Source organism: Eptatretus burgeri, chromosome 17, assembly GCF_056783735.1.
Source record: "Eptatretus burgeri isolate ZD-2024b chromosome 17, Ebu_testis_v1, whole genome shotgun sequence".
NCBI lineage: Eukaryota > Metazoa > Chordata > Myxini > Myxiniformes > Myxinidae > Eptatretus > Eptatretus burgeri.
In genome coordinates this window covers 37,291,940-37,319,668 of record NC_140977.1, presented here as the reverse complement: position 1 = coordinate 37,319,668, position 27,729 = coordinate 37,291,940, and the positions used below count along the sequence as shown (strand labels likewise).

Below are 27,729 nucleotides of genomic sequence, written 5' to 3'. Positions count from 1 at the left end.
AAGGCAATGCAAACCAAGTTCTATTCAATTAGAAAGGCAATGCAAACCAAGTTCTATCCAATTAGAAAGGCAATGCAAACCAAGTTCTATTCAATTAGAAAGGGGATGAAAACAAATTTCAATTAAATTTGAAATCAATTTCTATTTAATTTGAAAGCTGAGGTAAACCATTTATATCTAATTTGAAAGGCGATTTAAACCAATTTCTATCTAATTTGAAAGGTGATGTTACCCAATCTATATCTAATTTGAAAGGCGATGGAAACCAATTTCTATCTAATTTGAAAGGTGATGTTAACCAATTTATATCGAATTAGAAAGGCGATGCAAACCAATTTATATCCACTTAGAAAGGTTTTTGTTCAGAATGAACATGTAAGGCGAGACTATGCACTCTACGAGTGCCATTGTAGTTCAAAAGGTGATGTAAACCAATTTATATTTCATTAGAAAAGTGATGTGAACCATTTTATATCTCATTAGAAAGCCGATTTGAACCAATTTCTGTACCTTCACTTTATATAAATGCAGTTTAAACCACTGAATGCAATAATCAACTTGGTAACAAATAAAATGTGGAAATAATGTCCTGAGGTCTTTTTTGCAGAACCTCCCCTCTCCCTTCCCCCCCATCCCCTCCTCAAAAATGCACAGTGGTAGGGTCCATAGATAAGCTTGGTAGGGGCTCCCCCTTCTGACTCACTATTTGTTTATCTATTTTTCCCCTCTTTGTCGTACTCTGTAGCCACTGCGAACACAATAAATTTGTTTCGGGAAGTTGTCACCAGACAATCGAGTAAAACTAAGAACGATGGCTTCCGTTGGAGTGCTTGCTGGAGCACTTTGAATCAAGCAAGCGCTTAGCAAGTGATAGCAAGCTGCTTTCTCACAGAACACTCCCTTTGCCTTAATATTGTGTGCATTGGTGTAATACTAGTCATCTGAAAACCTACATCATGATCATAACAATACTAATAATAGGTGTCCACAAACATCCTTGACCCCGTTGTGGAACGTTTGCTGAGGCCATCACTTTTCTTTTTTCCACCCTCACTTTTTCACCTTTATTCACTTTTAAATTTGTTTTCTCCACAACAGCTTGAACGATTGACACAAAACTTCCAACATAGGAGCACCTACCCATGGAGAATTTTATTATCATAAAGTTCCATAATGATTGGATGGAAAATGTGGCCGTCATTCCAAAAAGTCTGTTTTCTGTAGGCAGAGGTTGCAGGGTGTTTCACGTAGCAGGAATAAAGCCCTTTGCTTGGCCAAATTATTTTCTTCTAAAATTAAAATACCCTACAGGTCTTGTTCATGATCAGTAATATAAATTACGATGACCCATAATATTATTGAATAATTTAAGTTACAATCTGTCCTTCACATTGCATCGGCATACCTCTCCCATGTTGCATATCGCCACCATGTGGCACCACTAAATAAACTTAATTTTTTTTAACTAATGCGATTCATCAATTTTGTCTCGATTTACAGATTTAAAATTTTTTCATTGTTGATTTTCAAACTTTTACAGTACTATACTGTATGATACAGGTTGTTTATAAAGACCTTGTGCAACTTTAAACTTAAATAACTGGACGTACATCTGATAGAAGAAAACTGTAAATGGCTTATTAAAGCACAATTCATAGTTTTTTTTTTGTTTTTTTTTTCCACAGTTCAAAATCCTTGGCTTCAACATGACCGCCATATTTTGTAATACATGCATCATTCAATCAGATTTTCCAACTCTGAAAAACATTCTACAGTTGCTGCCGAGTCATTTCTTGAGTTGTATTTGTGATCTTATCCTGAAATTCATCCAAATAATGTGGTTTTGATGAGTGAACAACAGTTTTAAATCGTCCCATAAAAATTAGTCCAATGGGGACAGCTGAGGCAAACAATGTGGACAAGCAATTTTTTTTTTGGGGGGGGGGGGGTTCACATCTACCAAATCCACTTGGGTAGAAAGATGTCATTCAAGAACTGTGTCCCATTCCAAGAAGAGTGGCAAGGAGCAGCATCTTGCGTTCGGTGGCTTGGCCGCCGGGTAGCTATCATTTTGTTGGGGCACAACTGTGCCACTGATGCTGTGCCCCTATACCGGTACACTGGTACTCATTTCACCGACCTCAGAAGGATGACAGGCTGAGTCAACCACACCTGGTGTTAATTCAGCAGCCAACGGGGCTCAAACTCAGGACCCTAAGATCCCAAGCCAGCCACGCTAACCACGAAGCCAACACCAGGCTTAACCATCTTGCGTTAAGAAGGTACTATTTGAAAGATTTGATTGTCATAGTCCAGGGATAAAGAAATTCTGCCACATTGCAAAGTAACATTCACTATTGACTGCTGCTTCTTCAAAAAAGAAAAGACAAATATTGTGTGGCTTCGTGAGAGTGTACCAGACTGATTTTTGGTGAATTTTTTTTTTCATGTTGCCGGAAAAATGTCAACTCATAAAGTAACCCAAGGGAATTGTGGATATATTAACAATATAAACATGAACAAAACTTTATGAATTGTGCTTTCACATGCCATTTACAGTTTGCTTCTATCATTTGTACATCCAAGGTTATGAGAGTGTCGAGTTGCACAAGGACTTTTTAAACACCCTGTTTAATGTTTATTTTTAATGAGCCTGGTGTGGCTTAGTGATTATGGCGGTGGCTTGGGATCCTTTGGGTCCTGAGTTGAGTTCAAGCCCCGCTAGCCACCGAGTTAGCATCAGGGGGGTTGACTCAGCCTGTCATCCTTCTGAAGGTTGGTGAAATGAGCACCAGTATACTGGTAATTATCCTTGCAGGGTCGAAGGCGACTAAAGAGTTGGCGCCAGGAAGGGCATCCGGCCGTAAAAACGTTGCCACAAGAAAGGGTACCATGATTGGAGCCCGCAAAAAAGCTGCCCCCTGCTCAGGGATAAAGGCTTTCAAATGGTGTGATGATGATAATTTTTATTTTTAACATCTAAAGTGGATTGCCCAAAATTTTCATGAAAGAGTTGACAGGTCTTCAAACGGTTCTACTCGTAGATTCACAAATGTATACTTAAATGCGATATGGGAGTGTGGTTGGGGAGAGGGCATAGGCTTTGTCACATGATGAAGTTTCAAGTACAAATTTGAAATTTACCATGACCATACCTTTTGGGGAACTTGACTCTTGCTCGAGTTGGCTTCGTGCCTCATCCCACCCAAACTTTGAGCAGGCTGCTTCGGAGCCAAAGTGTTGTCCGTGGAAGGACCAGAGAGCCCAGGGGTCATTAATTGGGGAATAGGAGTTGGGTGGAAAGCAGACGATGCACCCGAGTTAACAGCCTGAGTTAGAGGGCAATTTGTGAGAGTCACTGCTTGGGGTTGAGGGGAGGTTTTTGCAGTGGGGTAGGGGGCTCTGAAACTTGGACTGAGTGCTTTTGGTTGGTACCAACCTGTCAACGATTTGTGAGAGGGTGAGGGGCCAGGGGGGCTTGTGTTTGAAGGAGAGGATACCGCCACATCTTCTCCCTTCTCTGTCACCATTTCTTCTTCCTTCTGACTATTTCTTTCTTTCTTTCCATCATATTTTCCTTTTGCTTTTCTCGTCTCTTCCAAATTTTGCACCCCATCCCCACCATCTTGCTCTGTTTCTTCATGCTCTCTTTCACCTGTTTCTGTTGCTTCGCTCTTTGTCCCATGATTTTGTTTCAGATTTTGTTCTCCTTTTTTTCCCCCTTTGTTTTTTGTTCTCTTTATCCTCATCTCCTTCCTTTTATGTTGATCTGCCATTGGCTTTTGTTTATCTCTTTGAAATGGTTGTGCTCGAGCTTTGGCAGTTATCCCTCCTTGTGGCAATATCTTGGTTTCTATATTTTCCCCAATACAATCTCCCTTTTCTTTTCGTTTTCTGTCTCTTTGTGCAACTGTGTCTTTCACACACGTTTTTGCTGCAACCCTCACCTCATCATCATCATTCACATTCAGCTTGTCCAATTTTCTACCCATCTCAGACTTTTCTGTCTCGTCCTCTTCTTTATTGATGAACTCTTTATCTTCCACTTTTTTCCTCTTCATCTCTGCCTCATTTTCTTTATGCTCCTCAATTTCACTATTTTCATCATCTACCATCTTATCATTCTCTTCATAATCATCCTTCTGAACTTCATAATGTGCCTTCTCCTCCTCCATCAAATCCTTTGAGATTTTATCCACATTTCCATTTCCTGTCATCTCCTCCACACCATCTTCTCTAATTTTTTCTCCTCCTATCTCCTTATCCTCCAATTTGTCCTCTCCCTCTCCCAACTCATTCTCTTCTGCCTCATTCTCTCCCAACTCCTCCACTCCCTCATTCGGCTCATTTTCTCTCAGGTCTTCCTCCTCATTCGGCTCATTTTCTCCCAGATCTTCCTCCTCCTCCTCTCCTTCATTTTCTCCAAACTCGTCATCTCCTAACGTCTCCACCCCCTCGTCAACTCCCAACGCCTCCACCCCTCGTCAACTCCCAACGCCTCCACCCCCTCGTCAACTCCCAACGCCTCCACCCCTCGTCAACTCCCAACGCCTCCACCCCTCGTCAACTCCCAACGCCTCCACCCCTCGTCAACTCCCAACGCCTCCACCCCTCGTCAACTCCCAACGCCTCCACCCCTCGTCAACTCCCAACGCCTCCACCCCTCGTCAACTCCCAACGCCTCCACCCCATCGTCAACTCCCAACCCCTCCGCCCCCTTGTCAACTCCCAACGCCTCTGCCCCCTCATCATCTCCCAACTCCTCCGGCCCCTCGTCATCTCCCAACGCCTCTGCCTCTTCACCTCCCAACGCCTCCGCCCCCTCACAATTTCCCAACTCCTCCGTCCCCTCGCCATCTCCCAACGACTCCGCCCTCTCGCCATCTCCCAACGCCTCCGCCCCCTCGCCATCTCCCAACGCCTCCATCCTCTCGCCATCTCCCAACGCCTCCGCCCGCTCCCCATCTCCCAATGCCTCCGCCCCTCGCCATCTCCCAATGTCTCCACCATTTCGCCATCTCCCAATATATCCGCCCCCTCATCATCTCCCAATGTCTCCGCCCCCTCGCCATCTCCCAATGTCTCCGCCCCCTCGCCATCTCCCAATGTCTCCGCCCCCTCGCCATCTCCCAATGTCTCCGCCCCTCGCCATCTCCCAATGTCTCCGCCCCCTCGCCATCTCCCAATGTCTCCGCCCCCTCGCCATCTCCCAATGTCTCCGCCCCCTCGCCATCTCCCAATGTCTCCGCCCCCTCGCCATCTCCCAACGTCTCCGCCCCTTCGCCAGCTCCCAACGTCTCTGCCCCCTCGCCATCTCCCAACGCCTCCTCCCTCTCGCCATATCCCAATGCTTCTGCATCCTTGCCCTCTCCCAACGTCTCTGCCTCCTTACCCTCTCCCAACGCCTCTGCCTCTTCGCCCTCTCCCAATGGCTCCGCCCCCTCAACATCTCCCAACGTCTCTGCCCCCTCAACATCTCCCAACGTCTCTGCCCCCTCGCAATCTCCCAACTCCTCCTCCCTTTCACCATCTCCCAATGCCTCTGCCTCCTTACCCTCTCCCAACTCCTCTTCCTCCTTACCCTCTCCCAACGCCTCAGCCTCCTCGCCATCTCCCAACGCCTCCGCCCCCTCCTCAACTCCCAACGTCTCTGTCTCGCCCTCTCCCAACGCCTCTGCCTCCTTGTCATCTCCCTCCTCGCCCTCTCCCAATGCCTCTGCCTCCTTGCCCTCTCCCAACGCCTCTGCCTCCTTGCCCTCTCCCAACGCCTCTGCCTCCTTGCCCTCGCCCTCCTTGCCCTCTCCCAACTCCTCTGCCTCCTCGCCCTCTCCCAACGCCTCTGCCTCTTTGCCTTCTCCCAACTCCTCTGCCTCCTCGCCCTCTCCCAACGCCTCTGCCTCTTTGCCTTCTCCCAACTCCTCTGCCTCCTTGCCCTCTCCCAACGCCTCTGCCTCCTCACCCTCTCCCAACCCCTCTCCCTCCTCGTCATCTTCCAATACCACCACTCCCTCGTCCTTTTGTTTCTCTCCAAAATCCTCTCCTAACACCTCCGCTGCCTCGTTCTCTGCCAACTCTTCTTTTTCCATCCTAACCTTTCCAATTTCACTCACCTCATCTTCTCCCTTCTCATCCTCTTCCTTCTTTATCATTTGATCCTCATTATACTCTAATCTGACCCCTGTCTTGTCGATAAAGTTACCATTTTCATCTCCCACTTGACCTTCTTTTGTCTTTTCTGCTTTTCCTTTTTCTTCTTTTCCTCTTTCCTGATTTGCATCAACTTTTGCAGTCTTCTCACCCTGCACCTCATTTTCATTTATCTCGATCTCACCTTTCTTCTCTGCCTCAAATACTATTCCTACTTGTTCTGACTCACAAATGATCTCCTCTGCTTCACATTCACTCTTCTTTACCTCACCTCTGTTTTGTACCATCTTACCCTCCTCGAGTTTCTTAACTCCACTCTCTCCTCTTTCTTCTGTGATACTCTCTTCCTTTTTCTCACCTCTGTTATCATCTCCTCTTTCCTCTGCCTCAACTGTGATATCCTCTTCTTTCTCAATTGCATCCTTCAGCTTTTCTGCTCCTTCATCCTTTTCATCATCCTGTCCGTTACTTTCAATTATAACTTCCTCTGTCTCTTGCTCATCTGACTGTCCTTTCTTTTTAATCCCTTCTTGTTCTTTAACCTTTTCTTTTTCATCTTCGAATAATTCCATCATGTGCGTGTTCTTCCCAATGTGTTTTACATCTTTAACTTCTTCCTGGACATTTCTCACTTTTCTGTGTTTCATTTTTGTTTCTTTTGCTTTTCCATTCACTGGCGTTCTCTCCATCACCGTGCTTTCACTTTCTTCTTCTTCTTCATCACTCTGATCCGTTTTCATCTCGACTTCAAATGTCTTTATGTTTCCAACAGCACTTGCTTCTCTTTTCATATCCACCAATTCCTTCATTACCTCTTTGTTCTCCTCATCTATCCCACTTACTCTCTCTACCCCTTTCTCTGCTTGCCCATCTCCAGTTCCCCTTTCCATTTCTGTAGCATTTTCTTCACTCTGACTTTGATCATCGAAAGTCCACACATGAGAGCTTGTTTCAACCTGAGGGATGTGGATAGTTGAGACAAGGTGATTGGCATGGGCAATAAGATGATATTACAACAAATCACAAATCAACTACTAAGAAAGATGGCTGAACTGTGTTTGTACTCTATTTCTGAACTTTGTTTCAGCAATGTACCGTATACAGTATGTATAATAGACAAAAAAGTTAACAGGGGACTAGACATTGAAAAATTCACTCCATCCAGCTGAAGCTGCAATCGAGTTCAGATATGACACAGATTTATTTATTTTAATTAAGAGCTACTTTTTGCAAACATCAAATATCTGCTTTAGTGATCAATGTCAAAAACATTGAAAGAGACATGAAAGCATGCTCTCTTGATCTCTCCATATAGCCTGGTTTCACGAATCACTTAAACTCATTCTCTTAAGTGTATATGTATATATTATATATTATATATTATATATATATATATATATATATATATATATATATATATATATATATATATATATATATATAATCTCGATGGTGAGTTCTCCAACCTTTAATTGAACAAACGATGACAGCGTTTCGATTAATAAGTGCCAAGCAACATGCATCCGTTTACCTTTCTCAAGAGTGATAAAAATTATCACAACATCCTCCGAAATACCCAAAGGTGGGGGTGGACAAAGCTGGACAACCAATCAACGCACGTATCACGTCGCTCGCGCATTCTGACCGCCAATCACAGGACTTCCTTGCCATTGAATGACTGCTGTTTGTGTTGACGTAAATGATTGACTAGTGCTTTGTATGTGGGATGCAAGTTGATGTGTTGGTTGATGGAGTCGTTTAACATTCACTTTAACTAATTAACATTCACTATAGCAGATATTGACTCAACTACTACGAGAAAACCACTACCTCAATTCATTCATCAAATCCTGTCACCGGAAACCCAACCACAACAGAAACAGTGTAACTACACCAACACACATAGTCACAATTCCTTACGTACAACACGCTTCTGAAACCACAAGTCGCACACCACGTGAGTACAATGTTAACATTACCCACAAACCACAATCATCCTTACGAGCACAGATGTCAAAGCCGAAGGACCACGTAAACAAACTTGACAAATTACATCATCTATAGCATTCCATGTGAAGTCAAATAAGTTGGCCAAACGTCCAAATGCTTATCCACACAGCTAACTGAACACCGTGTTGTAAGGCAACAAGTTATCCTTGGTTGTGACACACACACACACAACTATCTGTGGCACAGAATCATCAAGGGTGAACCGTGAGATTATCTCGGCCTGGTACTCTTGTGAAAACTCCATCACTCAATGCCTCTGAGGAAGAGAACCAGTTTGTTCTTGAAACGTCAGGCTTTAAATTTGAAATATTTTCTTGCTCAGTGTACTGCTGCAAATATCTTCTGACATACGTGTGTATATGTAAAACACACACACACACACACACACACACACACACACACACACACACACACACACACACACACACACACACACACACACACACACACACACACACACACACACACACACACACACACACACACACACACACACACACACACACACACACGTTGAAGCTGAATGATGGAGGGTAGCAGAGCAAAGGGTGATGAGCAGATGAGGGACAGAAACACATGTAGATGGACAAACAAGAGGGCGCACAAAATGGGAGCGGAAGAGATCATGGTAAGAATGTGAGAGTACTCAGTAGTGATTGATAGCAATATTGAAGGACTTGGGAAAAAAACACAGGAAAACAGGTTCCACAAACAAGAGGTGTTGGAATGGGGGGGGGGGGGGAAGGGGCAAGGAGGATCAAAGGAGTGGAGGTCAGCAGAAAGAGCTTAGACTGGGGGAGCACAATATATTAATTTTCATGCCTGGTCATTAAAAAACTTCAGGTATCAGAATAATTACCATGTCACGATGAGAGTGTCAATATAAACTCATCTGGCTCATGAATAACCTTCCGGAAGGTGCAATCTGCTTGCCTTCTTTGTTCTGGTCTGCATGTGGTAACAACCAAAGGGCAACTTGGAATAGCCAGCAAAATATTATCAATGGAGAGGCAGCATCATCCATAATGAACCTAAACTAAAAGGGCTCTAATTCTTGCAATGGTAGCCCAAATAATTGATCATCATCATATTCATGTACTATACCCTCTGCAGAGCATTTGTGCTGCCGAAGCAGGAGTTACTTACTTGGCTACAATCCTGGACGGGTCGCCACTCCAACTCTGGAAATCAGGGCAGGAATTTGGCCAGGGTGCCTGCGATAGCTCGACTACTCTTCGCGAAGGACATCGTGGAATCTTTAACGTCCACTGACTAATGCCGGCAGATGGGATGCACAGTTTAACGTCCATCCGAAGGACGGCACACGCATTGATGAATCACCCTGCCTGTGAAACACCGGGATGACAGTTTACAGCCGAGTTGGAATTCAAATCCAGGTTAGATGGCTTGGCGGTGACTGTGCATACCTCTTGACCATTCCAACAGCCCTAAATAATAGGTACAGGTCCTAAATCCACTAAAATGAATGTGATGGAACCATAACTATAAAAGCCAAGTTTTGGGTTTAAAAGAAAATAAATCCAACAACTGCCATATAGGTATCCTTCCAAGGAGTGGGCAATCTGTAGGATACAATCCCATGGTCATTGGTTTAAATCCTATTTGTTAATTTTTTTTTCAATTTGTACTATAAAAAAAATCCAAAACAACCTGCAGCTGAGTCGATCTGGAGTCGTCAAACTTAAACGCCAATTCTGATTCTGGAGTCAAGAAGGCTGATGCTGATGCAACATCTTCCATCACCCTTTCAACAGTTTCTTTGTCTTCATCCTCTTCCTTGATATCATCGCTTCCCTCTGCATTTTCTATCTCCTCCGTTCCTCTGTTCTGTAATTCACGTTCTTCCTCAATATTTTGTCTACTCTCGCAAGGAACGAGTTCTTCTTCTTCTTCTTCTTCATCTTCTTCTTCCTCCTCCTCTTCTTCAACAATCTCTTCCTCTTCCTCTTCTGAAAAACAGAAGGATAATTTCACTCATTCTCTCCCCCAAATGGAAAAATACCCATAATGACTATGACATACCTTTTCATTCCATAAGAACTATATAATCGTCGGTAAACTGAAATGTTAACCATTCTGAATTTCTGGGAAGTTCCCGACAACAGATGCACATAACCAAACAACCAGCTATCCTGGAATTTAACTCACCTTTCACAAAGTCAAGTTTCTGCAAAGCTTCCAGCTCTTTGTCGAAGTTAACAGCAAAATCATCAAGTTTTTCATAATCTTCCTCGGGAACCCGAACACAAGAGAAATCAGAAGATTCCTCAATTCTAAAAAGCAATGGATGTTAAGATTTTTTTAAATTTCAAAATGCGTGCATCGTGCTATTTCAGCAGCAATGTTATCCCATCTCTGTCACCAATTTGAACCAAAGCCTTGGATTCAATTTAAGTTGTCCTCCAGAGTAATCCCAATGAAGAGTTTGCCTGAAGGTTCTTGAACTTACTGATCCCCATTTTACTCCACTGCTTTCTGAACTCATACCCAGATATTGATCCCCACTCTCAGTCAAAACTGATTTATGTTCGTGAGGTTGCAACGTACCCTTTCAAAAGTGGCATGACGCTCTGTGTGGGAAATGGGACGAAAGGCAAGGAAAGCATTACAAAATGCTGACCAATGATAAAATGCATCACAATAATTATGACAATTATATTTAACCTCTATGATGAAAAAGCATTGATCGGATGTTTACATCCGATCTACTAATATCGTTCAAGTCTCGTTTTGTGCATTTTCGCAGACACAGCACTTTGTTCAAGTTCATAATTCATCCCCATGAAACTTGTGTGGAAGCCTCAGACTTGATAGTGATTCCAGCAATCTCAGTGGGAGATTTGGAGCTAGACGTTGCAGACTTCAGGGAGTTGGACATTTGGGTGGAAATTTTTCACACCCTTAATTCAAACTTGGAAAGTCTTGCCCGGCAACACGAATAATTAGGAAAGGTTTATTTACTAAACATAATTAGCAAATCTACAACTGGACTATTTTGAAGAAACTACCCCAGGAGGATAACCTAATTCGGCAAACTTGGAATGAACTTTTCCTTAAATACAGCACAATGCGGAATGTCACTTTTGCTCTGTTAACAATGTTTGGACCGACATCTACCGACATGTGCGAACAGGCATTCTCCTGCTTGCATCACATTGAAAACAACTTGCGCTCAATATTAACAGAAGAAAGCCTGAATGCCTGCATGAAGCTTAACTTGACCAGCTATGAACCTTAACTTGACCAGCTATGAACCGGACTTCAAATAAATCAGCAAAACTATGTCGCAGCAGAAGTCCAATTATAAAATGGCTATTTGCTTCTTCTACTTCTTCTTTAAACGCATTGTGCTTTTCAGCACATAGAGCGGCAACGACATTCCCCACAGACCAACTACTCTCCAGGTCCGATCGTGTTTACTTTACACGCCTCCGCTGTGGACACCACTCGCAGCTCTTACACAACAAACACAGACTCGACGATACCACTGATGACAGCTGCTGACCTGCAACCTCTGCCAGGCCGCCCCACATGCACCAAAACACATTATGGAAAACTGTGCAGTCCTGGCTCCACTTGGATAACAGCACAACATGTAGATGTGAAGGAACTCTGGGTGGCTCCTGGGAGATCGATCGGCTATCACCATGTCGCGGGCCTGTTCGAGCAGAATATACCGGGACAACGACGATGATGAGATTTCTCCATCGTGCTCAGTTTTGAGCAATCCTCTCTGCATACTCCAGAGCACTTCCCCTTTTTGACTGAAGTTAATTTTCAACACTTCTCTATGTCCAAAACATAGCTTCTTTAGTCAGATGGCCCTCGTGTTTTCTCATTATATGTCCTATCCATCGCCTTCTTCGTTCTTTGAAAGTCTTTAAAATCCTTCTTTAACATCTATGAGAGAAGACCATCAGTTTGCATTCCATTTCCCTGCTCATTTTTCTATGTCTCTGCACCATATACAGTAACACTGATTTGACATTGGAATTGAATAGTTTCATCTCAGTTTTTACTGAAAGTTTTCTGGAATTCCAAATCTTCAATAAGGAGTCGAACTTTGCTTGAACAGAAAATGACAATGGAAGTGCAAGATAAACTTTAAATTTTTACTTTTTCATAATTACACTTTCACAATAATTAGGCTTCGTTAATTGTGTCCTTCAATTGTACGATTGGCTCTTTGTGCATCAACTCCTCAAGGTTTTCATTTTGTTTGGATCTTCTGCACAAGAAGGCTTTACACCAATTATTCCAGCTTGCTCTCTGCCGTTGCTAAGACATATAATTGAAAAAAAATAAAATTCTGCCATTTCAAGATGAATTGCAATTAGTGTGCATTTCGTCCATCAAGAAATGTAAAGTTATTCCAATTTAGTTTCTGTAAAGAGATTAGTAGTCATGCAAAGATTCTCTCCTTGAGTAATAGCTGAGGGAGTTGTCACGCAAGCATGATAAGCGAGTGGCCTTGGTCTCAATCACCTCTTAAATTTGTTTATTAACAGGATATTTAGACATATAAAGAGGCCGTTTGGCCGGTGATTTTTAGACACCCCATTAACTTATCTACGTAAGCAGACGCCATTTCCTTTCCCCAATCATTTAATCCAATCACATCTACACCCGTTTAATATTCACAAGCAGGTAATTTAGCTATGATAGTTTATCAAACAACGACCTCTTCAAAATATAAAGTGGAATCTCCACAAATTTAATGCAGACTGTAAGGAGCTGGCTTTACATCCCTGTTAGAAGGTCGATTGTGTAGTGCGCACCAGTAGGATGTCAGCTGCAGTCAGATTTGACTCAGTGGGGGGAATCAAACCATCACGAGACAGCTCAGAGGTATGGAGACGAGCTTGTGATCAACCAGGTGATCGTGTTGACCTTTAACCTAAAACAGTCGACTTCCATGGAGGACAATTTGCGTCTGAAACTGTGTTCACAAGTTTGTCGTCCTATGCTCTTACTACCAGGACTTCAAGTGAGCTATCACAATCCATACCTTGTGGTCTATCCCATTTCTATGCTTGAGCTTTACGACAAAGACTGAGACGCCGTCTCCTTTAACTCATCTCCTCGTGTTGTGGTTCATTTGTACATTCTCAATCACCTTTTTCCCTTTTGCCCCATTGTTTTCACCTCTGTTTGTTTGTCTGTCTGTCTGTCTGTCTGTGAACATGATATTTCAAAATGTTACAGACGGATTCAGACAAAACCTGATTTACATGTTGGGTGCGTGACAAGGACGAAACGTTTCGATTTTGCTCATGTTCGGATCCACATCCAGCTATCAGTGGGATACAAAACATAAACTGTTTTCCCTGGCAGATGTTTGCACTCTACCCATTGCCGTTCTAGTTTTTAGAGGTTTTCAAATGTACCTCATTCCTCATTTCCTTGTCCCCTACAAGCTTAAAAAAGAAAATAGGATGAGAAAGTGACCAAATGATTTCCTTACCTGCAGGAAAGCAGCCATATCAGGCTCGTCGAGTGCTTGAAGGGCTCTGTCCAGTAAAGCTGAAGTGGTATGCTGCAGATCTCGAAACTCAGTCACAGTCCCAGCAAGCAAGGAGCTTCTGGATTCCTGTGCAGCAAGCACAGCGCCCAACATGGCCTGACGCCGAGCATGCAGTGCTGAAGATAGAGCATCAAAGCTCTCACACAGGATCTGCCGGCTCCTACGACCACTTTCCTTTTGAAGAATTAGGATTTAAGGGGTAGGGTGAGAAACAAAGATCACCATGCTTATAAATGCACAAAACTTGTGACAATTATAGTGCAGAAAATGCACAAGCACAACCAACTTTAGTTTTCACGCAAGGTTCAGAAAGTTGGGACATTTCAGACATAGCATGCCCTTCATCAAGGACTTCGAAAGCCAGATGTGCTCAAGTTCTTTGAAATATCTCTTTTAATTTTGTACTGTATTTTTTGTTTCACCAGACTTGTCATCTGATGTGGTGTAATGGTTGGAGCATCCGCTCTGAGTCTGGTGGGGTCAGCAGTTCAAACCTCGGCCGAGTCATACCAAAGATTTGAAAAATGGTACGTGCTGCGTCGTTGCTTGACATTCAGCATTTAAAAGGATAAGAGCACAGATGATCCCCATAGGTTGTCCTCCGTGGGGAGGAAGAAGTTCCTTCTTTGGAAATGCTCTGCTGAGCGTGGTTGGAAAGGTGGTGCAACTGTTGTGACACTGCTGGCACCCTGCGTGCCCCCAGAAGTGATGGCACTTCCCCCAAGCTAAGGGCTGTGTTTATTTTGTCTATCAATCGTATGTTGTGTCATGTGTAGCAGAACCACCACGAGCTTTAGATTCTGTAAAATAAATAAATAAATGAATAAATGAATAAAACCTTATACAGCATAATAATGTTTATTGATTGCAGCAATTTAATAATCCCATCGCGATGTGTATTTGCTATATTGTGGAGTCGTTGAATGTGTTACTTGTTAAAGATGTTCAATTCGTTGAAGCTTTTGGCAAAAAATTAATTTGATGGCATTTAATTTATAACTGTATAACTTTGTGATCAAACGGAAAACCAAATACTGCTTTGGAGTCATCAGAAGGAACCCGAACAAGTGGAGAGCGAAGGTGGAATCATCAGGAGGAACCTTGATAGGATTCGGGTTTCAGCTGCAACTTCTCAACCCTCAAACCCATCCAGGTGCCACCAAGTGAACCTTGGAGAAAATTTTCTGTAAGAATTCACTTTTCCTGAGACAGATATATAAAGAAACAGAAATAAAGAGAAAAAGAGGGACATGGGTTGTTGTGTGTTTTTTTTCTATGTGGTTTAATTCTTGTGGTGTACCTGCAACATTGCAACACACACACACACACACACACACACACACACACACACACACACACACACACACACACACACACACACACACACACACACACACACACACACACACACACACACACACACACACACACACACACACACCTGTCCTGACTTTCGATCAAGCAACCACTGATCTTGGGGGACATGGCCACTTGCAAGAACACTCTGGGTACCAGTGATGTCACATGTTTGACGTCACTTTTCTCTTCACACTCGATGGGGCAATCGAAGAGGAATTTGCTCCTACCACTGGTTGTTCGTCCGTGCTCTTTCCTCTTCAAATGCTGATTGTCGAGAAAGGAAGCGGCACTCACCATTTTTAAATGCTGATGTCTCAGACTCAGAGTGGATGCTCCAACAATTTATGACGTCATAACTGCATTTTCATCTTGTATATTATTTCCGAGTATGTGGTTTCGTGTCGCGCTATCTTCGACTTTGTTCTGCGCTCGAGTCACGTGATATTCGGCTTACATTATCTCAAAGACCATATGAGGTGCATGGTAGAAAAAAAAAAGTAAATAAAATGCTTCTGAAACAGTTAAATCGTATTCCACTTACTGCATTAAAGTAAAATTACTACTGATACTGTGCATCAGTTCCTTTCTCAAACACACCCACCCCAACATGTCGCGCAGAGCACGGGTTATGCGAGTTTAATTTAATTTTTAGAAAATAAAAGAAAGTGAATGAAACCTTTTTTTTCAAGGAATTCGATTCTTCTACAAATGGGCTGTCAGGAGAGCTTGGAGGTATGTACACTGGCCTCTGAGCTATCTAGCCTGGGGTTTGAATCTCAACCCAGGTATGAACTGTTGTCCTGGTGTTTCACATGCAGGATGAGAAATCATTGTGAGTGCTGTCCCTCCGATGGACCTCACAAGAAGGTGGAAATGGGAATAATAGGAAGGTGGGAATAATTGGAGCTGTTAAATAAGTTGGAGTACTGTACTACTATTACTGCGAATGTGAATTTGTGCCTCAACACCAGAAGCATATGAATCATTACGATAGCTACATCTGCTTTCACATCGTCACTTTGTATCTCATTGCCATCCAGATGCTCCTGCCAATGCCGTCTCACAGCACAAGACACAACATGGGGGCTGCCATCTTGAAAGTACCCAGAATGCTCTGCTCAGTTGTGAGATCACCCAGGAGTTTCCAAATGTTGCTACGAATGACTCCACAAACTTTGAGAGATCTGACATCCCTTTACAATGAGCACGGTGAGTGCAGGTTTACGTCGACCGACCCCAGCACAAGGATCCGTACGAGCCTTTTGCACACTCTCGAGTCCAGATCAAACACAAATATATCTTAACAGGTGTTACCTCAACAGAACGACTTGCTTTGTCCATCTCTCGCAGAACTTTCTGGATGTGGTCATTCCCTGTCATGAGTACAGCGATACCATCGCTCAGCTGGGCCTGCAATGGGGTGTATGTAACACGTGTGGAAACACAGTGAAAACAAACATCTAACTGTAAGATCGGGTTCATTAATCAGGAAACATGGCGGCAAAAGACAGGACACAAGACAACAGGAGTAATGAATGGCACCATTGGGACAATCCTGTTTTATGGAATTTGAACTCTCGAGGTTACTCCATCGATGGGGGCAATATATCATCCCGCACTCAGTTCCTCGAGATACCATTGGTACTGGTCATGTGTTCCGTATCATGCACTTCGACAACGAAAGGGCTCGTTGTCCGATTTCAAATGAAAAGTGTTCATATACGGAACAAAGGGTCAAAAAAAGATGCCGGATGGGCATTTTGTCCCCACTTTATAACAAGCAGTAAAATGTAAAATGTTTTATTTTAAAATTATCAAGATCAGTTGAGCTGTTGTATAGAAAGTGAAAATTTTTTGGCCAAGCAAAATAATGATGACTATGATTATTATGAAGAGGAAGAGTAAAATGGCAGAAGAAAGAAAACAAAAAAAAAGAGGAGAAAAAGCATGTTAGACCTTCTGAGCTTGGTAAACCGTGGTGAGGGGCAAGACCTTGCAGTCCTGATGGGTTCCAAAGACCTTGCAGAGTGAGCAAATCGGGATCTGGCAGGATTCACAGTAAATGTTAATCTTCTCTTCCTCATGCTCCTCACAGGATGGCCGCCGGGAACGAGACGGAGGCCTGCAGACAGACCTCCATGTCTAAACAGAAACAGAAAGATAGACAAACACATCGAAAAAACAAATGAAAGCACGAGCAGACAGGTGGAAACGCAGATGATAATGATGCAGTGATTTCAAAGTGACACCTGGCAGACTCATGCTTGTAGATATCAATAATGTTTTCCACGAGGAGGTTGCGTTGGAGTCCATAAACCCCATGCCTGTCAAGTAAGACCTCATGGCGACATGCTGGACAGCGAAATCTCCCTCCAGAGCCCACAGTCGATCCTCGAGTCTGTGGACCATGGTGTTAGGGAGAACACCAAGAGACAGAACCTTGCCCTTTCCCCCACACTCACAGATGTTTCTTATATGCATACATGGCTATGGTAGTATCATTATCAGAGGGCACAGTCGTGCTGATGTAGTGCCCTCTATAGGGTAGAGCAATAATTTAGAAGTTGTTCATGGTGCCGGCGAAAGCTCACCTACTCTTCACGAAGGACACCATATGGGATCTTTACTGTCCACCAAGTAATGCCAACATACGGGACACAGCTTAACGTCTGCCCGATGGATGGTACACCCAATAAGGATGCCCCATGGATATATATATATATATATATATATATATATATATATATATATATATATATATATATATATATATATATATATATATATATATATATATGCACACTCACCTCTAAGATGTCTAGCCTGGGTTCGATTCCCGACCCAGCTATAAACTCTCCTCCTGGTGTTTCACAGGCAGGGTGATTCATCAATATGCGTGCCGCCCCTCGGATGGCATCCCGTCTGTTGGCATTTAGAGTTGGTGGACGTTGGAGATCCTACGGTGTCGTTTGCAAAGAGTCGGCGAGCTATCAGAGTACATGCTTTTCAAATTCCAATTTCCTGTCCAAACATAGAGAGGGCACTGCATCAGCGGCTCCCTCAGCCAATGATGCTACCCCACAGCCTTGTGCTGCAAACGAAAGAAGAAGTCTAATGTACTTTAGGTTTGTAATTTATGGGACTGTAGGATATGTTTTATGCTCGAATGAACAACATAACCTCTGGCAGTGTGATGTTAAATTCTGGAAACCAAGTTCCAATATGTACTTCTTTCATGGCGTGGAAAAATGACAAAAAAAAATCACATCATTTCAACACACGAAAAAGATTATTGTCAAAGAAGAAAATATTAAAAACAACCAATCGTATTGCTCATCGACTTTCACAAGCAAAGGGCAAAGAAAAGACCTAACATGTCGTTGTTTTTTTGTGCCATCAAGAGCACTGCTGCTAACTACAGCACCATGGCTTTGCTACATTGTACAAGAAAAGCAATGCAGAAGAGACAGCCGCAATGACAAGTGTGGAATTTATACAGGAACACCGAAACCAATCGAGAATCCCCTCACCTTCGTATGTATAATCAACATTATTAAGGTGTTCGTAAATTGATGGGTCATGAAGACATCCCACATCACTGGGTACATGTATATAAAGGGGAACGGTGGTAGCGAACATCATTCGCCTCACTGCATGAGAGACTCCACAAGGGTCGTGATACATGTTGCGCTGACCCTCAAGGAAGCAACGAAGCTCAAAAAGCTATCCATCAACGTACTATTTGATATATCCGATTCATCATTCCTCCCTCAAATATTACCTGGAAGATCTCGCCAGCACACTTGCGGCACAGGTTATGCTGGCACGGCAAGATGACCACGGGTTTGGAGAACATTTCCACGCAAATGGGACATATCAGCTGTTTCTCCAGGTTCTCCAGAGCTTGGGAACTACGAATATAAGACTTGAAGTCCATTGAGCCTTGTGCCTGTGCGGCCTGTAGGCCGCGAGGCATCACCGACCTGATACCTGTTGGCCACACGCAATGTCATCAATCGAGAATAGATCTCTCAAAAGTCACGGAATGTGTGCTTCGTTTGAGAAATCAGATTGAAAGAAAGCACGGTACATTTATGACTCCGAGTGCTGAGCAACGCAGTTCATGCATACTGAATGTGTGAGTAAAAGGTCTTCAACCAAACTGCAATTCGTACAATGCAGAGTTCACATTCACATGGTGATCCTTTTTGGCAAATAGAACGAACGAGAACTTCAGCAAGTTTACAGAGTTTCAGTTTGGCTGATGGATGATCGTCTTGCAGGAGAAATATATAATTTGATTGCAAGGCTGTATGTGTGTGCAGGATGGAGTGTGAGAGGGAGGAAAATGTGCCATGACTAAGTAAACAATTTAATTTGCTGATCATGACATAGCAAACACACATGTGATAAAAAAAGCCACATAAAAAAAAAATAATCATAAAGTCAACAAAAAAAATGTTCGGAAGAGACAAACAAGCATTTTTGAGGGATCAATATCGGCTAAATAACATTCCCATCGACGTTCCTACACGAGTGTTATCATTTATAGACCGATGGCTCACAATGCTTGGAGCCCATGTTCAGATCCCATTAACTCCAGTGACTTGCCAGAATTAAATGAACACTGATATCAACACAATCACATGGATGAGACTACACATACTGGAACAGTATCTCGTAGCATGTGCTTTGGCATCATCATACGGTGCTTGAACACGTGAAAGCATTGGATTGATTAACTGTGGGACAGCTGCCTGATCCACATTTTGTCCACATGCAAGATATCCTCTTACCACTATATTGCCAGCAACTGGAAGATGGTGCCACATGCCATAACCACCTCTGCCTGGAAGAGAATGACTGGGCTACAGCTTCTTCGCTGGGTGTCACAGAGTCCTGATATGAACGCCATCGAACAGGTTTGGGAATACGTGGATCGGTACCTATGGAAAAGCCAACCTCTGCCAAGTAATACGCAAGAGCTGCAACAAAATCTACTCAACATTTGTCAAAATCCAGATCAGGCTGTCGCACAGATAATTATCGATTTGATGCCTTCATTGTTAAAATAAACCTTGGTTCCAACCATTGGCAGTCATTTTATTTTGGCAGGGCCACTGCATAATGTACAGTATATGTATCTGTTCACTGTCTACAAATGTCGTTGCAGTTCATGTAAAAGTATGCCGATGTCTACCAACGTCTTTGTCCTGCTTGTGGTTTCTATCCAATGTAAGAACAGCAAATCGTGAGTGAAAAAAAACAGGACTGTCGGACCCCGCTATTCGCGGATCATAAAATGTGACCTACTTTTACATTCGTGGTCCTGTTCTTCATGTATTCGCGGGTGTGTTCGCAGTTTTTTTAGCATTTTTCTTTTCAGGTGTATTCATGGGATTTTAAAAATGTTTTTTCACGAGATTTTTGATTTTCCCTTATGAATCATGAACTGCAAGGAACCTATCCCCCTTTTTCCCAATGAAACAATGCCCCAACATTCACAGATTCGACATTCGCGACATTTTCCAGGAACGTATCCCCCACGAATAGCAGGGTCCGACAGTACACGTAAACTTGTTAGCACCGCCACTAAAGGTGGACAGAGGTTTTTTTTCACTGCTGTCTGTTTGGCTGAGGTGGATATCTCAAAACGTTGTGGACGGATTTGGATGAAATTTGGTGGACATGTGGGTGGGTTACAAGAACGAATTGATTCGATGTTGGTGAAGATCCGGGTCCCGATCCGGATGTGAGAATTTACTAATTTTTCATGCGATTCTGCACCACTGAAAGATGGAGCCAAAAACGATATACAACATGATATTTCAAAAAGTTGTGGATGAGTGATGACAAAACTAAGTGGATGAGTTGGTTCGGTGACGAGAACAAGCTGATTATATATTTTGGTTCAGGTCTGGATCCAGATCTGGCCGATCAGTGGGATACAAAACGTAAACTGGTCAGCTTGGTGGAGGTTTGTGCTCTAGTTCCCCTTCTACTAAAAATTGTGATGATTATCGGAACAGACTTAAACGAGGTGAAATGAATAGGCAGTTATTATCAAAGTTGATCGACACAACTACAAGGACAAAACATTCACACACCTGAACACGAAAAAAAAAAATAAAACAAAAAAAATAGTCCAATGTGAGACTGACGGTTATTTCCCCAACATGTGGGGTGAAAATGTAGTTTTTGGGGGAAGGGGCCAAGGACCCCAGCCCCCCCTTCAAAAGTGCTGTGGTCATGGGGAGCACAACTTAAGTTAATGGCATGGTCCTTATTTTTCCTTTCAGCCTTTTATTGGGGGGGGGGGGTCCGGATGGGGAGCACAACCCCATGAGACCTCACTGTTTTGATGTGTTTTACCAAAATTGGCCCATATCAGCCATGTAGTTTGTGAGGAAAATATGTTTTAGTGAATATGGGAGGTTTGGGGAGGGAGGCCATGGCCTCCTTTTCAGGTGAGATACTGCCATGGGGAGCACAACTTAAGATTAGGGCACGGTCACAATGCCACATGGCCATTTTGGTCTGGATCCGATTGTCTGTTTCTGAGAAGAAGATTTTTGAATGAAATATCAATATTTGGGGCAAACCCCCCTTTTACCCCCATTAAATTGGCGGATCCAGAAGGGAAGGACAACCCCATGAGACCTCGCTGTCCAGAGGCATCGTACCAAATTTGGTTCATATCGGTCAGGTAGTTTGAGAGAAGATGTTTTCGTCAAATGTTAACGGATGGACAGCCAGACACCAGGACACCCTCTTTGAGCTTATTTTGGAGAAATAACCCCAAAGGACACAAAATCGGTCACAGGCCAAGTGAAGCACAAGCAATGCTATTTACAGGTAAATTGAGTGACAAACAAAACTATTCAACAACAAAACGAAGTTTCAAACATGAACTATTCAACAACAAAAGGAAGTTTCAAACATGAATGGCTCACCAATAAAAGGAAGTTTCAAACATGAACGATTCAACAACAAAAGTAAGTTACAAAAAAGGAAATTATTCACCAACAAAAGGAAGTTTCAAACATGAACTATTCACCAATAAAAGGAAGTCTCAAAAAAAAGAATTACTCACCAACAAAAGGAATTTTCAAACATGATCTATTCACCAACAAAAGGAAGTTTCAAACATGAACTATTCACCAATAAAAGGAAGTCTCAAAAAAAGAATTACTCACCAACAAAAGGAATTTTCAAACATGATCTATTCATGAATAAAAGGAAATTTCAAAAAAGGAATTACTCACAAACAAAAGGAAGATTCAAACATGAACCATTCACCAACAAAAGGAAGTTTCAAACTTAAGGAACAATTCACCAACAAAAGGAAGATTCAAACATGAACTATTCACCAACAAAAGGAAGTTTCAAACATGAATGATTCAACAACAAAAGGAAGTTTCAAACATGAACGATTCACCAAGAAAAGGAAGTTTCAAAAATAAGGATTTATTCACCAACAAAAGGAAGTTTCAAACATGAACTATTCACCAACAAAAGGAAGTTTCAAAAAAGGAAATTATTCACCAACAAAAGGAAGTTTCAAAAATGAACTATTCACCAACAAAAGGAAGTTTCAAAAATGAACTATTCACCAACAAAAGGAAGTTTCAAACATGAACGATTCACCAACAAAAGGAAGTTTCAAAAATGAACTATTCACCAACAAAAGGAAGTTTCAAACATGAACTATACACCAATAAAAGGAAGTTTCAAACATAAACTATTCATCAATAAAAGGAAGTTTCAAACATAAACTATTCATCAATAAAAGGAAGTTTCAAACTTACGGAACCATTCACCAACAAAACGAAGTTTCAAAAATGAACTATTCACCAACAAAAGGAAGTTTCAAACATGAACTATACATCAATAAAAGGAAGTTTCAAACATAAACTATTCATCAATAAAAGGAAGTTTCAAACTTACGGAACCATTCACCAACAAAAGGAAGTTTCAAAAAAGGAATTATTTACCAACAAAAGGAAGTTTCAAAAAGGAATTCTTTACCAACAAAAGGAAGTTTCAAAAATGAACTATTCACCAACAAGAGGAAGTTTCAAACATGAACTATTCACTAACAAAAGGAAGTTTCAAAAAGGAATTCTTTACCAACAAAAAGGAAGTTTCAAAAATGAACTATTCACCAACAAGAGGAAGTTTCAAACATGAACTATTCACCAACAAAAGGAAGTTTCAAAAAAGGAAATTATTCACCAATAAAAGGAAGTTTCAAACATGAACTAATCATCAATAAAAGGAAGTTTCAAACTTACGGAACCATTCACTAACAAAAGGAAGTTTCAAAAAAGGAAGTTTCAAAAATGAACTATTCACCAACAAGAGGAAGTTTCAAACATGAACTATTCACCAACAAAAGGAAGTTTCAAAAAAGGAAATTATTCACCAACAAAAGGAAGTTTCAAACATGAACCATACACCAATAAAAGGAAGTTTCAAACATGAACTATTCATCAATAAAAGGAAGTTTCAAACTTACGGAACCATTCACTAACAAAAGGAAGTTTCAAAAAAGGAATTATTTACCAACAAAAGGAAGTTTCAAAAAGGAATTCTTTACCAACAAAAGGAAGTTTCAAAAATGAACTATTCACAAACAAGAGGAAGTTTCAAACATGAACTATTCACTAACAAAAGGAAGTTTCAAAAAGGAATTCTTTACCAACAAAAAGGAAGTTTCAAAAATGAACTATTCACCAACAAGAGGAAGTTTCAAACATGAACTATTCACCAACAAAAGGAAGTTTCAAAAAAGGAAATTATTCACCAATAAAAGGAAGTTTCAAACATGAACTAATCATCAATAAAAGGAAGTTTCAAACTTACGGAACCATTCATTAACAAAAGGAAGTTTCAAAAAGGAATTCTTTACCAACAAAAGGAAGTTTCAAAAATGAACTATTCACCAACAAGAGGATGTTTCAAACATGAACTATTCACCAACAAAAGGAAGTTTCAAAAAAGGAAATTATTCACCAACAAAAGGAAGTTTCAAACATGAACTATACACCAATAAAAGGAAGTTTCAAACATGAACTATTCATCAATAAAAGGAAGTTTCAAACTTACGGAACCATTCATTAACAAAAGGAAGTTTCAAAAAAGGAATTATTTACCAACAAAAGGAAGTTTCAAAAAGGAATTCTTTACCAACAAAAGGAAGTTTCAAAAATGAACTATTCACTAACAAGAGGAAGTTTCAAACATGAACTATTCACTAACAAAAGAAGTTTCAAACCAGAGTTGGTGTCAAAGCCACCCAGTGCTCGCCTGTTTATACAATTATTGTTTTTAAAAGACTCGTCTAAAAATTAATATTTTTTTTATAAAGCATTGCAGTGAAGTCTGATCCAAATAATTTTTAAGCAATATATGTATTTGTATATTGTATTCAGTAACAAGAGCGCAAGTGAGCACAATATACGCCCGAACAAGAAGGTATATACAGAATTGTGCAACTACGTGGAAAACAGCATCCTGGTTACCATGGCAACCACTTTAGATGACGAACGTATGTTGTGACACACCGTCTCCAGTCTGTACCTATGTACCAAATATGAAACATGAAAGTTGAAAACTTTGGGAGTTAGAGTGCGGACAGGAACGGATGGAAAACAGCATCCTGGTTGCCATGGCAACCACTTTAGATGACGAACGTATATCATGACACATTGTTTCCACAGTCTGTACCTATGTACCAAATATGAAACGTGAAAGTTTAAAACTTTGGGAGTTTGAGTGCGGACAGGAACGGACGGACTGACAGAGACAGAGACAGACAGACAGACGGACGGACGGACGGACGGACGACGCATAATACGCCCCGATATATATATATATATATATATATATATATATATACATATATATACATATATATACATATATATACATATATATACATATATATACATATATATACATATATATATATATATATATACATATACATACATATATATATATATATATATATATATATATATATATATATATATATATATATATATATATATATATATATATATATATATATATATATACATATATATATATATACATATATATATATACATATACATATATACATATACATATACATACATATACATACATATACATACATATACATATACACACACACACATACATATCGGACGTATAAAAAAGTGTGGTAGATAAAAACATTAGAAAGGAAAAAATAACTTGCACCAAAAATTTTAATATTTTCACGCTCACGCTGACGCTTACGCTCACGCCGGGGGTATCACTATAGCTCTCTGTTCTTCGAACAGGCGAGCTAAAAAGGAATCATTCACAAAGAAAAGGAAGTTTCAAAAATGAACTATTCACCAATAAAAAAAAGTTTCAAACATGAACTATTCACCTATAAAAAGACGTTTCAAACATGAACTATTCACCAACAAAGGGAAGTTTCAAACTAGAGTAATTCGACTGCGCGCAGTCGCAGGGTACGCCTCCACTCTCCCGCACAAACACTTGAGTATTGATATATTTGACCCTTGACCTTTATCATATATGGTCCAAAATCTAATCAGTTAATTGCCCTGTCTAACTTTACATTTTTACCAAGTTTGATGAAATTCTGTCCAATATTTCTTGTTAGGGCATAAACAGTAAAATTTCAGAATTTGACCTTAACCACATCTGGCCCAAAATCGAATCACTTAATTGCCCTGTCTTACTTTACCTTTTTACCAAGTTTGATGAAATTCTACAATTTGCTTCTTGAGTTATCGCGTAAATGAAAATCCAGACAGACGAACGGACAGAAGAACGGACGGACGGACGGACGGACGGACGGACTGACAACCCCAAAACATAATGCCTCCGGCACCCTTGTTGCAGAGGCATAAAAAGGAATTATTCACCAACAAAAGGATGTTTCAAACATGAACTATTCACCAATAAAAGGAAGTTTCAAACATTAAATATTCACCAATAAAAGGAAGTTTCAAACAAGGAATTATTCTCCAACAAAAGGAAGTTACAAAAAGCGAAATTATTCACCAACAAAAGGAAGTTTCAAACACTAGTGCATGCCCGTACATGCAAAAAAATATATAAAAAAAAAAACAAAAAAAACTTTAAAACAACCACACAGGCCGTTCCTTCGCTCTCGTAAACGTCAACTGGATTGGGGCATTGTGTTGATCTATAGATGCGCATAAGAAATCGAGAAATAATTAGAATACACGAAGTAATCACTATCCGGAAGTCCGTACGTTGTAACCTGTAATGGGGAACGCGGCTGAGGTTCTCTTCCCCATCGGCCACGCCTACGCAGCAACGTGTCCTGTCATTGGTAACTAAATGGCACCCTTTCCCCATCGGCCACGCCTACGCAGCGTGTCTTGTCCTTGGTTGGTAAATAAATGGCCATAACTTGGGAAGCACTTGTCCGGTTAATATCAAACCTTGAAAAGGCACATACTCAACTCCCCAGCAATATACCTGGCAAGTTTCAATTAGATCGGACCAGTGGTTGTCGAGAAACAGCGGTCTCACACACACACACACACACACACACACACACACACACACACACACACACACACACACACACGGAATGATAGATAGATGAACTATTCACCAACAAAAGGACGTTTCAAATATCAACTATTCACCAATAAAAGGAAGTTTCAAACATGAACGATTCACCAATAAAAGGAAGTTTGAAACATGAACTATTCACCAATAAAAGGACGTTTCAAACATGAACGATTCACCAATAAAAGGAAATTTGAAACATGAACGATTCACCAATAAAAGGACGTTTGAAACATGAACTATTCACCAATAAAAGGAAGTTTGAAACATGAACGATTCACCAATAAAAGGACGTTTCAAATATCAACTATTCACCAATAAAAGGACGTTTCAAATATCAACTATTCACCAATAAAAGGACGTTTCAAATATCAACTATTCACCAATAAAAGGAAGATTCAAGCACAGCTAGCTACTTTTAAAGGCAGAATAAAGAACAACAAACAGAAAGACACGAGCGCTTGGGAGACCACGGGACAGGTCTGGGAAGTAAAAAGTTAAAACAACAATCTGTTCCCGCAGGAAAGTTTCCAGCACTTACCGCGACAATTGTTCTGCGGAGGCAAGTTATTCACAAAGATGTGTCTGCGGAATGTCTCTGTAAGACTCGTTCAAAAGTATGAGCTCGATTTCTCTTGCTGCTGGACAAGAAGGCACCGTCATTGCGTGTTTGTGATCGAGAGGGACAGAAATAATATGTGGAGTAGATAATACAGGCTCCGTTACATCCCCTGGGCAATGGCATCACGGTAAAAGCATTGCTGCTCACGCATTGGCTTCCAACTGCTTTATAGACTTCAAAACCACCGTCTCGAGGCCGAGCTGACTTTACAGATAACTGCAGAACTTGAACTCGGGGACCATTAACCAACATTGCAAAGCAACCAAAATGTCCGGGCAAAGCGCAAGCCTAAAAATATCCACAACTCGCATTACTCGTACCGTCCGGAACCAAAACAAACACCTTTTTGCAAAATCATTTACTTTATTAAAAAGAAATTAATATTATCTTTTACAATTAGGAACATTAACACAAGAGGAGGCCGATGGGCCCATCA

At 41.3% G+C, this 27,729-nt stretch overlaps 1 protein-coding gene across 1 annotated transcript in view; it reads right to left on the bottom strand.

The window, feature by feature from the left end:
- The window catches only part of LOC147009779 (uncharacterized), a 30,260-nt gene extending 2,842 nt beyond the window's left edge, over positions 1 to 27,418 (bottom strand). Inside the window, 12 exon segments of the mRNA XM_085860892.1 lie at positions 3,156 to 4,477; positions 4,480 to 4,828; positions 4,830 to 7,103; positions 9,829 to 10,127; positions 10,327 to 10,451; positions 10,726 to 10,748; positions 13,643 to 13,876; positions 16,376 to 16,471; positions 17,018 to 17,183; positions 17,311 to 17,459; positions 18,843 to 19,051; positions 27,213 to 27,418. Coding sequence (XP_085717018.1) covers positions 3,156 to 4,477; positions 4,480 to 4,828; positions 4,830 to 7,103; positions 9,829 to 10,127; positions 10,327 to 10,451; positions 10,726 to 10,748; positions 13,643 to 13,876; positions 16,376 to 16,471; positions 17,018 to 17,183; positions 17,311 to 17,459; positions 18,843 to 19,037 — 5,232 coding nt within the window. The 5' untranslated portion in view covers positions 19,038 to 19,051; positions 27,213 to 27,418.
- Positions 27,419 to 27,729: the final 311 nt, after the last annotated feature.